Source organism: Haplochromis burtoni, unplaced genomic scaffold, assembly GCF_018398535.1.
Source record: "Haplochromis burtoni strain Fernald_Lab_line unplaced genomic scaffold, NCSU_Asbu1 Contig_93, whole genome shotgun sequence".
NCBI classification, from domain to species: Eukaryota; Metazoa; Chordata; class Actinopteri; order Cichliformes; family Cichlidae; genus Haplochromis; species Haplochromis burtoni.
In genome coordinates, this window is record NW_024582454.1 from 64,423 (window position 1) to 81,011 (window position 16,589).

At 39.9% G+C, this 16,589-nt stretch overlaps 1 protein-coding gene across 1 annotated transcript in view; it reads left to right on the forward strand.

The window, feature by feature from the left end:
* The window catches only part of ift172 (intraflagellar transport 172), a 56,015-nt gene extending 42,818 nt beyond the window's left edge, over positions 1 to 13,197 (forward strand). Inside the window, exons 36-48 of the mRNA XM_005948427.3 lie at positions 1,839 to 1,937; positions 2,087 to 2,196; positions 2,414 to 2,477; positions 2,954 to 3,040; positions 4,443 to 4,559; positions 5,643 to 5,753; positions 5,871 to 5,990; positions 6,926 to 7,021; positions 7,361 to 7,420; positions 7,619 to 7,717; positions 8,384 to 8,537; positions 9,611 to 9,702; positions 11,694 to 13,197. Of these exons, the coding sequence (XP_005948489.1) occupies positions 1,839 to 1,937; positions 2,087 to 2,196; positions 2,414 to 2,477; positions 2,954 to 3,040; positions 4,443 to 4,559; positions 5,643 to 5,753; positions 5,871 to 5,990; positions 6,926 to 7,021; positions 7,361 to 7,420; positions 7,619 to 7,717; positions 8,384 to 8,537; positions 9,611 to 9,702; positions 11,694 to 11,783 (1,299 nt within the window). The 3' untranslated portion in view covers positions 11,784 to 13,197. The remainder of the gene's footprint in view (positions 1 to 1,838; positions 1,938 to 2,086; positions 2,197 to 2,413; positions 2,478 to 2,953; positions 3,041 to 4,442; positions 4,560 to 5,642; positions 5,754 to 5,870; positions 5,991 to 6,925; positions 7,022 to 7,360; positions 7,421 to 7,618; positions 7,718 to 8,383; positions 8,538 to 9,610; positions 9,703 to 11,693) is intronic.
* The last annotated feature ends 3,392 nt before the right edge of the window (positions 13,198 to 16,589 follow it).

Below are 16,589 nucleotides of genomic sequence, written 5' to 3' on the forward strand. Positions count from 1 at the left end.
ATTTTAGTATAGGAGTGATATGGGAAAATTTATTGCTGTGGGTTAAGAGCCTTGCTGCAGCATTTTGAACCGCTTGGAGCCGATTTAGTGAGGCCTTAGATACACAGGAGAAAAGTGCATTACAATAGTCTAGCCGGGAGGAAATAAAGGTGTGGACAAGCATCTCCAGTTCGGTTGTGGAGACAATAGTCCTGAGTTTGGCAATATTTCTTAAGTGAAAAAAGCAGGAGCGGGTCACGGATTTAATATGAGATGACAGATCATGACAATTTTATATTATCATCATTGCAAAGATCTCTGTTAATAGCTTTTTAATGTCATCAGCTAAACAGTTGAAGAAGTTGAACTCTTTCTCCCTCGAAGTATGACATCATCAGTGTCAGTACTGGTAGGGCAAAACAGCAGTGGTAATAAGAGGCAGTTTTTAAATATATGCCCTTTCTTACACTGCGGTGGCTCAGAAACTGGTGGAATAACATCAATTTGGTTAAGGGGGTTGGGAAACTCATCTTGTAACTGGAAGGTTGCCGGTTCGATCCCCAGCTCTGTCTGTCTTGGCCGTTGTGTCCTTGGACAAGACACTTCACCTACCACCTACTGGTGTTGGCCAGAGGGGCCGATGGCGCGATATGGCAGCCTCGCCTCTGTCAGTCTGCCCCAGGGCAGCGGTGACTACAACTGTGGCTGCCTCCACCATTGTGTGAATGTGAGAGTGAATGAATAGTGGAATTGTAAAGCGCTTTGAGGGTCTTGAAAAGCGCTATATAAATGCAATCCATTATTATTAATAGCCCCACCTACTTTCTTAACTCTGTCCTGAAAAGGTTATGAAAGAACTGCTACTTTGTTAAAATTTGGTTTTATAATATTTTTGCTGTACAGAATATCAAAAATGCCAAAGACACATATTGTAAGGAGAGAAAAAATTTTGTACATTATATGTCTCGGTGTACACACACATACTAAACGTATGTGTGACTGAGAATAAAATGCAAAAAATTAGAATAAAATAGACTTGAAGTAGGAAAAATAAGACACAATAAATATTTTTTATCGAAAAAGTTGGGAAAATATTGTGCTACGGCACCCACAACATTTAAAAAAATGTAGTTCATTAAAATCAATACCACAGAACAGATTCAAAACAACAGAAAACTATAGTAGTTAAATAGGAAATAGTCCATAATGAATATTGTGGAAGTGGTAAAGCTTTTCTGTGTCTATCCTCATGGCAGTGGAGCAGAAACAGACGTTCAGCTGCATGTCCAGTCAGTGGTTCGATCCCGGGCTTCTCCAATCTGCATGATGACATGTGTAAATGTGTTCATGACCAGGATGTGTGTATATGTGTGAGTGGGAGTCGGGTGCCTTGAGTGCTCAGTAAGTGCAGAAAAGTGCTATATAAATACCACTAATACCGAGTCCATATGAAGAAGATAAAATAAATCAGTACTGGCTTTATCTTCATATGGTACCCACTCTTTCTGTCTTCCTATCCAGAATAAACTCTCTTGTCCCAAGCTACATTTTCTCAAACCAGAAAACAGAAAGGTTGCTGAAAAGGAAATGCAGAATCTATCAAAAGGGTTTCATGGATTTGTTGCCCATTAATACCAAAAACACGTTGCCTACCTCGATTCTATTTCATGAAATAATTGCAAAAATAAACCCTAAAAGGAAAAAAAAAAGAAAACGTCTTGAGCAGACTTGAATAACAAAATAATGACAAAACTAAATGTTATATTTCTATATGTGGTTTGAATAGATTTTTCCTTTTTGTGTCTTTTTGTGTGTCCTGTACTGTTTGGCGTGTGCACTCGCTGTGTGCATATGTCCAGGCGGCAGAGCTGTCCATCAAGTTCCTGACAGCAGATGTAGCAGTGGAGGTGATCCAGGTGGTCGGACCACGACTCGCACAGCTGAGGAAGTTCAACGCCGTGAGTGAAAACACACGTAGATTCAGTTAATAAAACAATACACACACACACACACACAATCCAAATATATATGCTCTTATAATGTCCAAGCATTCAATATCTGACCGGTTGCCTCTTTCCTGTGTCCTGTTTGTATTTGCTTGTTGAAGGCTGCTGAGCTCTACTTAAACATGGACCTCATCAAAGAGGCAATCGATGTCTTTATTGAGGGTGAGGAGTGGAACAAAGCCAAGAGAGTCGCCAAGGAGCTGGAGCCGAGGTTTGAGAGCACACAAACAAACACAAACACTCGAGTGTATCATAGTTATTACCGGCAGAACAGCAACAAAGACAAGGGCCGACACTGAATTAAAACTCAGAATAGAAGAAGTGAACAGAAAGACTAAGACATGCTGGTTATTTTTTCAATGTCATATCAGTTTTATTAAGCATGCGTGCCTCTCTGCCCTGTTTCTTATGAATCTGATATTTGACAGGTATGAGGACTACGTGGACCAGAAGTACAAGGAGCACCTTAAAAACCAGGGCAGAGTGGAGTCTGTAAGTACAAGTATACTCTCTATGACACCCTGAACCAAACAAATAAAAAAAAAAAAGAAAAGCTGACATGTTATCAAGCTAATATTGACCCAATTATGACAAAATTCAGCTTCCAAAATCACTCCAAGCAGTTTGGTCCAGAAAAATAACTTTTTGTAACGTTTATATAAAGCAAAAAGAGATAAATATCTCTCATTTGATCCATTTCTGTAGTAAACAGCAGCATGTTCCTCCCAGAATAAGAATTTGTTACGTTTCACTGAGATGATTTTACAGTGATTGCTGTATTTCCTGCACCATTTCACTGCTCTGTGGAGCCCTACATGTCCTCCGAGTTGTTTACTTTGCCAGTGCCATTTGATAAATATGAGCAGAGAAAGACAAAAAATGTAATGGTCTAATTTCAAGTTTCATGCTGTGTTTCTTAGAGCTGAAAACGCTGTTTGTTTTTATTTTTGATGACTGTGTTCGTTCAGCTGGTGGGAGTGGATGTCATGGCAGCCCTGGACATCTACGCAGAAAGAGGCCAGTGGGAGAAGTGCCTGGAGACGGCATCCAAACAGGTATGTCTTGTTTGATGTCATTAAGAGTTCATATTATATTGTCACCTCTTTTGTTTTTCGGGTTGTTAAGCAAACAGCTTTTTCTCAAATCAGGGTTTTAAAGTTCTAAAACAAGTGAACTCTAAAGCAGGGCACAGGGGAAAGAGTCATTCATCGTTACTTCAAACAACCAGGAACTTTGTGCGAATTTGTTGGGAAGTAGGGATGGAGCGATGATGCTGGGAAATCTACAGGGAATCCGGTGATTCTGATTAGGTATCACACATATAGGCAGCGGGCTAAAATCCCAGGCAATTTTAGAGCAAAAGCAGATAACCAGGTGACGTCAAGGTGTTAGAGTTTTAGACAAAGCAGTGAGCAATTGATAAACTAGAGGTTAAATGATGCCAGTACTACACTAGGGGATGAAACAATCACTGAGCAGAGTTCAGGTCTGGAGCTTTATGATGCAGGTAGGTGATAATGATGAGCAGGTGCCCCAGCTGTAAAAGCATGGACAAAAACAACATGTACAGTCAGACCGGTGACCGGTGGTTGTAACTTTTCTTAGAGTGGGAGAGGGTCAAGGATGAGCCGGACTGAAGGTATAGGAATATATGATCTGATGTGAAATGTTCTGTGTTTGAGAAGGTATAAAAGAGTTCAGGGGGGCGTCCTTCCACAGAAAACTGTTTTGGTGTTTGACTTGAATGTTTTCTCCACTGCAGTGTTTTTTGTTCTTTTTCCTTAATAAACCTCACTTCAAAGACACGCTCACCTGGTGGTTGCAATTTTATTTAAGATTTTCCACAACAGAAACAAAGAGGACTAACCATGTCCTAGCTGCAGCTAAGGGTAATTTGTTGCTACCTCCAGTAAAAATGTGCTGCAAGGCTCCAGGAAAGCACTTCCAATCCTTCTTAGAGCCGAATCCAAAGTGTCCATGTCTGGAAATGAGATGATCCACTTTGGAGCTTTCTGAAATTGTATTACAAGTTAATTTGAGACATTAATCGAACACTTTTCGGCACTGAGGGGGTGGTTCTTGTTTTGGGTGGGGGTTCTGTCCCATCCGAAGTCCCCCCTGATTCAACCCTGGTGATATCAGACAGAAAAGCAACTTTGCAGCAGCTAAGTAGTTTATGTTGATTTATGTTTCCCTCCAGTGGGCCTTAATGTGCAGTTTTTTTTATGAACTAGCTAAACTCATCCCCGCACTGTGGCAATATTCAGACAAATAAGGCCTGCATGGGCATTTCTGTCACACAAGATGAAGCATATTCGGGCGCTCATGGACAATTATTTCTGCTGAGGCAACACTTTTTTCTCTCTCGTGCTTTTTGGTCTTGTTTGCTCGTTAACAGGCCTCATTGACCTCATTTTTTCTGTCAGGCTTCATAATTTTTGTGTTGTGTTTTGTCAGACCTTTCAGATCCTCCATAAGTACATTGCTCTATACGCAACACATCTCATCAAGGATAAGGAAGCTCCAAAGGCTGTTCAGCTCTACATACAGCACGGAGTACCACCAAACCCTCAGGTACACACACACTTCTTATAGCTAATTCCATTCCCACCTAGTGGGTACCCTAAAGGTACATTATCCTTCTTTCACTGCTTGATAACCCAAGTTTCCCTCTTTAATGTAGAATATCTACTCTTAGTTTTGTAGTCTTCATAGAAGGTGAAATTATATGAATATTCCAACCAAGTATCACAGCAAAATGTGTTATAGACATGCCAGTCCACCATGTCCATTTCACGCTTTGCCTCTCTGCTGTGGCCAGTTAGGCAAAGAAAAGATAAAGTAAGCATAGAGAGACCACAAACAGATTGGGGTGTGGTGTATTTTGTGCAAGATTTTGGCACGATGGGAATGTTTGCATAGTTTCAAACAACCCACATGTTTTTATGCAGTTCAGTGTTGACAAGATTGCATTGATTGCCAAGATTGTCGACTTTGTTGTTATGTACAGTGTGAGTCTCAGTTAGCACCACAAAAGCCAAATAGCTAGTGTTCTTAAGCATAATAAACCAATTTCTTCTCCAGTTTTTACCCACACCACCTGCCTGCATAGCAGCATGCAGGCAGGCAGCTGCTGCAAAGTGAGCATGTTGACACCTAAGTTTGTGAATGCAATAGCTTGAGAATGAGACGATATAGGATTTTCAAATTGACAGCATAGGTGCAAATTCTCAGACGAGTTTGAAAGTAAAGGTCAGACAGCAGGTTTTCTGAAAATTACCCAAGATTTTCTAATTAAACCATAGGTGTATCTATTAGAAGGCTGAGGGGTAGCAGGTGGCACTGCCAGTATTTTTGTTTGCTATAAAGCGGTATTTACAACAAAACTCTGTTACCTTAAGAGCTTGGAGCCCTGGTTTACAGATTTTTATGGTTCTTGAGTCAGTCAGTTCCAGATTATTTCAATAGACAATAATATCAGTGACTTTCGGAAATTATATTTACACAAATAAAAAGCAAACTGACTGTGAAAAGGCAGCTGTATTTTATTTTAAAAAAAAAGATATTTTGATTTCTATTACAGCCTTAACAACATGATTAAAAAGAGACATCTCTTGTTTATTATTTTTTACAAGCTTTGCCATTTTTTACAATCAGAACTTTAACATCTACAAACGCCTGTTCCTGGACCTGATTAACCTTCCCGACACCGATGGACCAGAGTCCTACCGCATGTTCGCCGACCTCCGCAATTTCTTCTTCCAACTGGTAAATCAAAATTAGTAAATGCCTTTATCGATCCATTTTAGAAAACATGAAAATAAGTTTGTCCTCATAAAATGCATCAATTTTTAATTTTTTAATTTCTGTTTGCTGTGATTTCAGTGTGAGAACATGTCCAAATCAACCGAGGCAAACACTCCGGCTCATGAAGATTTTGAACAGATGCTGCTAATCTCTCACTACTACGCCACAAGATCTGCTGCTAAAGGAGTCGAGCAGCTGGTATGAAAACACAAACAGCACCTGCCTAAATACAGAATATTTAAGAATGAGGACATCTTTGAAAATGACTTTGTAAAAGTTGCTCATAATTGGTGAGAATTCAACAATAGAACAAAGCACTGTGAAGCCTGGAGTCTTGTGGTAACAGCATAGATGATGTTGGGCTAGAGAATTGACGGATGTGAAAACACCTTGTATTGTGGGTAGATCAACCATGTGAACTGCAGAAAATGTGACCAGCAAGGCAACATTTGCCTGCCAATAGTTCTGTGTCTTTGCTCAGAAAAATAAAAACGTGACCAGATTTCATTTTGGTCCCAAGGTCATCTCCTGGTACACCTTGGATGCTACCAGTACTGCTTCTTCTATTTTTAGATGTCCTCCTGTAAGCCTCTTTCTGACCACCTGCACATTACCATCTGTGATGTATACTCGATCTCTGCCTTTCATTTTGGGAAAAAAGACAACGTCACCAGGAACCAGACACCACAGGACATTATAGAAGACTTCAGTGATGATAGTCTGACCTAAGCTAAACAGGAATCCATGAGGGGAGTTACCAAGTAGACAAACAAAAAGAAACTAAAAATACACAGAGCTCAATTTGCACAGGTGAACATAGTTGAGACTTGGCCAGGCAGTCTTAAAAAAGCACAGGAAGGATGCACAAAGAGGTAATTACCAAAATAAAACAGGAAGTGAAAACAGTGGAAGACAAACAAACAGATAGACGAAACAGGAGGAGACTCTAGAAAAATGTGAACACCTAGAAACACGAGTATGAATATCAGTTAAATTATAACAGGGAACAAGACAAAAAAGAAGACCATGTCATGGTACAAATCTAAACCTCTGCTAGGTAACTGATGATGATATGTAGGAAGCTTTACTTTGGGGTTTTTTAAGTGTTCTCTTCTTCTGCTGTGCATTTTCAGATCAGTATAGCAACCAAGCTCTCCGTGTCTCTGCTGCGTCACACTGAGCTTGTTCCTGCGGACAAGGCTTTCTATGAGGCGGGCCTGGCCTGCAAGGTGAGTCCACCAATTAGAGAGGATGAGGTGCAGCTGTTCTGCTTTGGTAGTGCTGATGTTTTGGTTTTTTTTAGTTCCAGGTGCATGTTCATAGTCTAAAATGTTCCTCCTAGACCACAAAATTCAATGAGTTTTCTCCACAAAGTTGGTAATATTCCCAGATATTCAAGGATTGAAGTACATTTAAAAATGCATTGTACACTTCAGGTAGTCCATGACTACTTACAAGCCTTTAACTCTGCTCTATTGGTGATTGGCCATTAGAGGATAATCTTTTTGAAGGAGCAGATACTCTCTCTCTGGTGTTGATTCTACGTGCTATGTTTTCAATTCTGGCAGGCTATTGGCTGGGAAAACATGGCCTTCATCTTTCTCAACCACTTCCTGGATCTGTGCGATGTATGTATTGTAGAAATTTTTATTTGTGACCTTTCCGTTATGTATTCCATGAATACCAGCAAAATCCTATTATAACACCATTACACCATCTGAACTTCTAATGTGTAAAACAGGAAGCTTGCCAAAGAAACTTTTTATATTTTTTAAGACTTTAAAATTGAATCTTTTCATTTGTGATTGGCTAATTTTGTTGTCCAGGGCATTGACGAGGGGACTCTGGACACTCTGGACCACACCGATTTCCTAGACACCGACATTCCCTTTGAGGTTCCAGTTCCCACCAAACTCTGCGTCACAGTAAGACATCATCACCGCCCACCAAACACATATCCCACCGGATGCTGCGGTCAGACTGATAGATGAAGACAATATTGGTGATGTGCTACAAATCAGATCTGGTGCAGTTAGTGTCACATTCCTCTGTGATATTCTTTACAAATGAGCACAGATGACAGATCGCTCCATTTAAGCACCCAGTCTTAAGCTGCAGGGTCGCTGTAGCTGCAAATTAGAAAGTATCGGCAGGCAAACAGGTGGCCTGTGGGCCAAATCAGGCCCTCTTAACAAAAATCATACTTCACATTTTCCTGTTTATAGGTCACATTAAAGCTTGTTTTTATTAGTTATTTTTATTAACTTGGTTATAGGTTCTTAAATATGATGACCAAAATTTGGGGGGGATTAGCAGTTGGGGTTAGAGAAATTGAAAAGAATAATAGTAACTATATAACAGCCCATTTAAGATTACTTTGTCCAAAAGTCTTCTTTTGTCTGAACAAGCTCAACCTATTCCTGTTTATGACACAGTCACTGAGTTTCTGTGTAGGAAACTCATATCACTGCAGGCTGACATCACACAAACTGTATTTTTTTAATGTAAAAATCAAACTCAACCTGACATGCAGCTCAGTTGCAATGAGCAATGTTTAGAAAAGCTGTCTGAAAACAGCGTGTGTGTTACAGGTTGCCCAGCGAGACCAGATGCGCGACTGGGTGCTTATGGTGTCCATGGACCATCGGCTCGAGCAGGTTCTGCCACGTGACGAGAGGAACACATACGAAGCCTCGCTGGTGGCCGCCAACACCGGCCTTCGGTCGATGCCCTGTGTCCTCACCGGTTAGACACACACACACGGAAACACTCAAGCATGTCCAACACTTATCAAAGTTTTGTTAAATTCAAAGATTGAAAAGAGATCAGAGGGGAAAAAAACTGCAAACTGATGTGATGCAACAGAGAAAAGCAAAAAGCAAGAAGAAACGTTTCATCATTTATTTTGTGGAAAACATGAAATAATTAAATGAAATAAAGAAAAATAATAATTTAATAAAAAAATGTGTAATTACCATAAAGTTGCAACATGTTCTCTGTTATTTGGAGCTTTTATAGTTTACCTGTTGTTAAACTTTCTTCTCACACCCATGATGTTTGCATACAGTGCTGACATTTACACAAGTATGGCGTCATTGGGGATTTTGAATTCTAATCCACTTTGCAATGCACGAGATTTCACACACGCTTTAACGTGAGCATGTTGATGTAATGAAATCTAATTTCAGGAAAGTGTAGAGCTGTTGTTTGAGGTGTTTTGGAGATTTAAGATGGATTTGTTCTCAAATAAATGTTTAATTTTCACCTCTGTGTTATTTGAAGAAGGTAATCTGTATTTAAGGGAGACCTATTTTGCTCATTTCTATCTTCATGTTTTTACTCTTGGTCTCTACTAGCGAAGCTTTTTGTTATTCTCTTATATATCTTATACTGAACCTTAGTGCAGCCACTCAATTCACCTTTTTTCTAGTTCCACAACCTTAAAGCCAACGTTCTTTTGATTGGCTACCTGTCACAAAACAGAAGGTTTGATCAGCATATCCTCTCTCACTGTGAACAGCACTGACATGAAACTGTGGCCTTGTGTAATATTAATCCAGCAATAAAACAGTATATATGTGACAGAGAAAGAAATGTATAATAGGTCCACTTCAAGAACCTTCATTTAAAACCTAATGGACCATTCAACAATTTTCTTTCTTAAATTTTAATATGAAATGATAGCTACTGTATAATAGAATGCTATCATACACAAAACATGCTGTGGCCTTGCTGTAAGTGTTGATTCTCCAGTTTGCTGCGTGACTGTGCAGTCATACACAGCATGTAGTCTCGCTCTGTGGTGTTCCTGTTTTCAGGCTACCCCGTGCTGAGGAATAAAATCGAGTTCTCTGCTGCGGGGAAAGCAGCCAACAAGGAAGACTGGAACAAATTCCTCATGGCCACGAAGGTGAGATCAAACAGAGAAACTGGGTTTTTGTAAGCTGAAAAATTTCCGTGCATATAAAAACAACACAAACGGATCTCTCCTTCTTTCTGAATGAAAAACCTCAGGAGTAGGGCTGGGCCATATCATACCGTTCATGGTAATACCGGTATAATGTTGGGCAACGATAAGAAAATGAAATATCACGATACCCATAGAATATGGGTAAAACGTGCATGCGCAGTGCCTTTGTTCTCATACACACGTGGCGGGAAAAGCATTTCGGCGACGGAGAATGAGAAGGGTGAAAGAGGATCGTTGAATGAAACTGATGAACCAGAATGTAAAAAAGCTGCAACTTCAGTGGTGTGGAACTGGTTTGGCTTTCATCCATCAGATACACAACAAAGCACTATTTCTGGTAGAGCATGCTAGCGGGCCGTCATTATTACCGTGTTTTTTGGAAAATACGGCACACCTAAAATCAATCCTTTGATTTTAATGAAAATCGACAGTGCCCCTTATAATCCCGTGTGCCTTATGTATGAATTCTGGTTGTGTTTACTGACCTCGAAACGATTTTATGTCGTACACGCCGCTCAAAAATCTGTCCAATGTTTTAGTACGACTTTGCTAAGCTATGAAGCCGCACCGCTTGATGGATTGTCGGAGCATTACGGCTATCGTAGGCAGGAGCCTGGCGGAGTGATACCTACTGTGCATCAACATAATATTACCGTATTGTGTGTGTATAACCTCTTTTAAGTTTTGTGGATATTATACATGGTTATGCTGAGGATATGTCGGCCAATTTCCACTGGAAATCCCTTTTGGTTAAATTTTCAGCAAGGAATTTGCATTTGCACTGTTAAATTTTTATATAACTTTATTGCACATAAAAAACAGCTGCTAGTTTAAGCAAAAATACATTGATGGGTTTTTTGGGTTTGTTTGACACTAATAAACTTGTGGAGTCGTAAAGTAGTTTATCTAGTGTCAATTATACCATCAGTTATATCGTTATCGCAAATTTTCAAATGTATATCGTGATAAATATTTTTGGTCGTATCGCCCTGCTCTACTCAGGAGTGTATTTGACTCCACAGGGACTGTAATTAAATGCAGTGTCATTCAAGGTTTTGAAGAGCTTTGATTAGTTTTGAGGAACTCAAAACTCCCAAAACTCCTAAAACTTACCCAGATCGTCTGTCCTCAACTTAAAATAGGTTGAGAGAGAAAGGAACTCCCATCATGGAGCAGTACTCAAAGCTTTTCTTTCTTTTTTTCAAGGCAAAGGCATGAAGAAAATGTTTCTTTCAGGTTCAACTCTCTTTGAAACAGCGCGGATCTTTAGTGAAAATGCTAATGTTGGATTGTAATTTATTGGATTCATTATAACTAGAAAAAAAACATAATGGTGCATGAGTTAGAGCTCAACACTTCTTGGCTTCTTATAACTCTAAATTGTATTTTACTGTTGATTATAGCATGTTTGTGTTACTTCAAGATGTTCTGCAAAAAATAAGATTGGCTGGGCACCACCACCAGTCATTAGGCTGGGTTGCTAGGTAAAATCGGTCACTAAGAAGGCGCTAAACCAGAGACCTATTTGACATTGGTATGGTCTGCCAATTGGTCGCAGAATACATATTTTATCATAGCAATCAGTGGTTACTTGGGGCCACTGGCCACCAGCTAGAGACCAGGTCTGGGTGAATGGGGCTTTAGTGTTTGAGTTCACTTAGCAACTTCTAGCAGCTACTCATTAACTGACTTGGGAATACAAATTTTTCCCCTGCGACTGGTGGTTCACAACTGGCAAAGCATGAAACTGAGGCCTAACCTTTCTGAGTCTTACAATACTGAATTAGTTCATCACATTGAGAGAAATGAAAACAGTGGTGCTTATTTGAGTTTGAATCAGCAGATGAATATACATAGCATCCTTACCTCCCTTCTCACGTGTGTTTCCTGATGGGCTGTTGTTTGTGTTTCTCTCCTCCACCTCCCCACAGACCACTCACAGTCCAGAGTGTCAGGACGTCCTCGAGTTCATCAGGCAGTGGTGTGGCGGCCTGCCGGCGTCCGGATTCTCCTTCCACTGATAGAACGACCTGCAGCTCTGCCCTGTGCCTTTTCTTTTATTACTCTGTTACACACTTTGAAACACCTTCCTTCTATTCTTCCTCATCTTTTCTTTCCGCAAATTCAAACATTTCACAGGACCTTATATTGTCCCCAGAACTTTATCATTTTTTTACTTTAAAAGTAGTTTCTAAGCCCAGAGGAGAATACACAATCCCTTCATTTCAGTTTAAACCAGTTCATGATTTTCTTCTTTAAAAGGCACCTTAAAAGTATAGTTAAACTGTTAAATGTTATGTGTTACATGTTATATGTTAAACCGTTGTATGTTAAACTGTAAATTGGTAACATGATAATAAAAGTACATATAAATGACTTTGAACCTTAACAGTTGACAATTTAAGAATTCAAGAAATATATTTAGTGCTTTTTTCTGATTCATTTTTCTGATTTCATTTCTCATTCATCAGCTAGCAGCCTGTTAGAAAATTGAAATGACTGAGAAATGTTGCACTTTGAGCCGATTTAGCAGTTTCTGCTCGTTTCTGGTCATTAGAGTAAGATACCAGGCTGACAAGAGTCAATAAGCATTTTTCTAACATTACTAGTCTTAGAATTTGACCACTGTCAGAGCAAAAGCACAAGATAAAAACTCGTAAGTATTTATTAGAATTCAGGTTCACATATTTCTGAAGCAACCTCAGAAAATCAGTAAGGAGCTCAAAAATGTTTCATAAAACAGCTAACAACAAAAAAATAGACAGTGCTGAAAACACAGAAGCAAAAACAAAAACCTGTTCATATGCTCAGTGTGTGTTGGCCCCAACCACAAGCCCTTTTAGTTCCTGAGCAAAAACACACAAAAAAGTGATTTCCTGAAGCAGCTCTTGTGCTGTAGTTTAAGTTAAAAATGAATAAACTTTGTTGGGGAATAATTTCAGCGGCGGATTAATCCTTGTTTGGTGCTCTACTGAGAGCGGTGCAGAATCAGAACAAACTCAACATCAGAGCTCTAAAGCACCAAGGAATCCGATGCATCGGGATGAAGTGATGCTGTTTGCTTTTGTTTTTTCCACGATGTTTCATTTTTGTTATTTATTTTATCCTCTGACTGGTCAGTTTATCCCAAGGTGCAGTCACCATGGAAACACATATCATCCATCTAGTTGTTTCTATGTATTTTCTCGTCATCAGAAGGACTTTGTCTCAGGTTTCCATCTGTGAAGGCTTTCTCCTGCAGCAGATATTACAATACTTAATAACCTGACACTATGATGCTGTGGCGGCGGTTTAGGACTGTTTAATCTCTGCGGACTAAATTGAGTTCTTTTCTCTGTGAATGTTTTTCAGAGGCCAGTAATGTTTGGCAAAGCTTTTACTGAGTGTTCAATATGGAATATACTTTGTTTAATAAAGTTGCAATATAAAAATGTTCAGTGGTTTTCTAAGCATTCATCATATCCTGCTTCATGCTTCTTTGTGACTGTAATGAGTGGAACCACATTCAGCTTTATGTTAAGCCATTAAGATGTAAATTTAGCAATTTTAGCATTTTAGAAAGATAAAAACAGCTCATCATCTAAAGCATAGTTGATGTTGATTTATTTAGATGTAAAAGCCACTGTGGTGGTGTGCAGAGGCAAAACTAGAAAATATATGTCATTGTCCAAAGCATAACCAAGCTAACTAGCTTTAGCTGATAACTTGGTACTCCACCATCATCCAAATATGAATATTTTGGCCGTATCTGACCACAATACTAAAGGCTTTAAAATACTAGTCCACAAACCAATAGGTCATTATCCTCTCTGTTGGAATCTAACAGGTATTATTTAGTAATATTGTTTCAGGTAGTATCTTTAATAGGCATTTATCACTTGTGCCTATAACTGCGAACAGGGCCTCGGTGGAGGTACATGAGTTGGAGTATATGAGACTGTCGAGATCAGAGAAACTCAGCACCCCTGTCTCACAGTCCAAACAAACTCTGATCCTCTTGATCCTATTCCTCACTGAAAGAACAGAGACTGAATTTGATGGTGAGGATGCTTTGTATTTACCTTTACAAAACTCCATTGTCCATAACCCAGAGTGCGAGCCTAAATGTCCTTTCCTTTTGACTGACTCTGGTGCCACGCCCAGGATCCAGTGTGAACTGTGTCCAAGTTCAACTTCCCAGCTGTGAAGTCCTGAGTTAAATCCCTGAGAGCCGAGGGTGATGCAGAAGCTGTCAAATCTCTCCGGGTTGTTGGGACACTCTACTGTCCGTCCCCGTTTAACACCACTCAGATCTTCAGACAGGTTGAGTCTTGGGTGGGCAGTGTTTGGATCCAGAATCACAGGAATATACGAGCTGGCCTCAGCCATCTTGTTCAAGATGTTGAAGGTCAGATTGCCCAGGTGTTTGGCCTGGTCCAGCAAAACTCCTAGAAGAAGCTCTGGATCACCCATCAGGGGCTGCTCCTGGACCTGTTCTGCTGTAGCCTTGTAGTTGTTTAAGAAGAAGGTGTCTTCAGCTCTCAGCTCCTCCTTTGTTGCTCTGATAATTTGCGAAAGAGCTGCTATCTCTCTTCTCAGAACGTCCATCTTCTCCTTCAGCACCTCACGCTTCCACCTTTCTTCTGCACTCACAGCAGCAATCCTGGCCTTCTCTTCCTCTTCTAGAAACTTGTGAAGCCTCTTGAACTGATCACTCTCCAGTAAAAAGGCCTCACACAGATTCTTCAGTGCCAAATTGCAAGGTGGGTGTTTCTTCCCAGATATGCGCTTACAAACAGGACACTCGAGTGCTTCTTTCCTTCTCCACCATCTCCGGAGGCAGACTTTACAGAAGCTGTGGCTACAGGAAAGAAGAACTGGATCTTTAAAGATATCACAGCACACAGGACAGTGGAGGTTGGCCTCTGATCCAGAGGCCATTTTCTCTCTGAGTGAAGCCAAAAACACAACGAGCAGGTTGCCAAAAGTGTTTCGCTTAATTCTATAGCAATACTTCCCGTCGTGATTTCACTCGGGCTGCAGTATTCCAGTTTGGCTCCCTGTACCTCCACCCCGCTCAGGTGCAGGTTATGTCTGGTGCGTCTCCTTCCAGTGGAAACATAATAACTTGAGTGAGTCAGAGAATGGGAGGTGCTTTCTCAGTGGTTTTCCTCTAAATGCTCAGCTGTAATAAACCAGGGGTGTATTTCATTCCTCTATGTTAGCGTAATTGGTTTGATGGATACTGCCATTTTCCTTCAGGGCACGCTGACTCATGCTGGCAGACTGATCTTGGATCTCTTTGCCAGTCAGAAACTAAATACATTAAGCTCAAGAGTGTGTTTTTAGTGTTTTAAAGGTTAACGCCACCGGTTACAGATCATGAGGAGTAAGAAAGGTTTTTTGAACCAGGGGTTTGGTTTAGTTTGGTGCACTGACAGGAATAGTAAAATATTCATAGAAGTTGCACAAAAATTTGAAGACTACAGTTTTGAAAATACAACCGTGAGCATTTTATCCTGCACTTATTGCAATACATTATCAGCTAACTGTCAGGCTTAATTAGCAAGCTGTCTTCATATACCATATGGATGCACAGACACACATATCTGCTAATTAGCGCCAAGTAACAGTCTAATAAAGCACTCGAATTTCATTTTTTTATAAGCTTCTAAACATGTTTTTTGATGCTGTAAAATTAACCATTTTAACACAGGAGTCTGTGGAGACTGCCTTATTTTTGGAGCCAACCTTAAGTGGCCGCTAGACAAATTGCAAGGAAGGCAACTGAGACTAAGAGAACAAAAACTAGAAGCAGTGGCAACACAAAGAGTACTAAACAGAGACCACTGCAGTCAGACAGGGAGCAAAAAGAAACTGTGGAGTACATACAGTTGAGCACCTGGATGATTGACACCAGTTGGGAAAGGTTCAGGGATTACAAAACAGACGAGGAAATGACAGAAACGGTGGCACATACTGTTGGTTTTAGACCTTCTCTTTTACTGCACTCTTCTTCTGAAGTTAGTTATTTCTTATATAAACACTCTTTTTCAGAATTTTGAAACATTGTAGCAGAAATATGAATTTCCTTATGTTTGAGCATGCACCAAGAAATCCCAAATCCAAGTGACTTCTTCAGCCTCAGTGACTGCAGGTTTGCCCAACCTTACAAACAGTACACGTGTATAATGACTGAAACTAGCACCATTGATGAACAATGGGCTGTGAGGTCAGTTTTTTGATCATTAATATTCAAACTGTCATTACCATTGATCAACAACCACTGATCAATCACAATTGATCAATGAGTACCATTCACAGAGAGTAGGGGAATGGCTGCAATCACAGCATTTTAAGATGGTGAAATATGTACCCTTAGGCCCCCTCCTCGATTCAGAGACGGTCTTCCCCTTTTCACGTAAATGGCCTCCCTGACCTCCCGCTCAAAAAAGCGTTCCTCCTGTCCAGGATCAGCAGAATCAACTTTCTGGGACTTCAAATTTAGGTTTCATGAGTTCCAGCTGAGTTCAGTCTGGAAATCCAAGCTTGGTGTTAAACTTTTAACAACAAACAAATAAATCCTAGCACAATATGCAAATACAGATGTACAGTATACAGATGTTTTTTTTTTACCATGTTCATACCATAATTATCAAGCCCTTATATAGTGGGATGAAAAAGTTTGGGCAACCTTGTTAATACTCATTATTTTCCTGTATAAATCGTTGGTTGTTACAATAAAAAATGTCAGTTAAATATATCATATAGGAGACACACACAGTGATATTTGAGAAGTGAAATGAAGTTTATTGGATTTACAGAAAGTGTGCAATAATTGTTTAAAT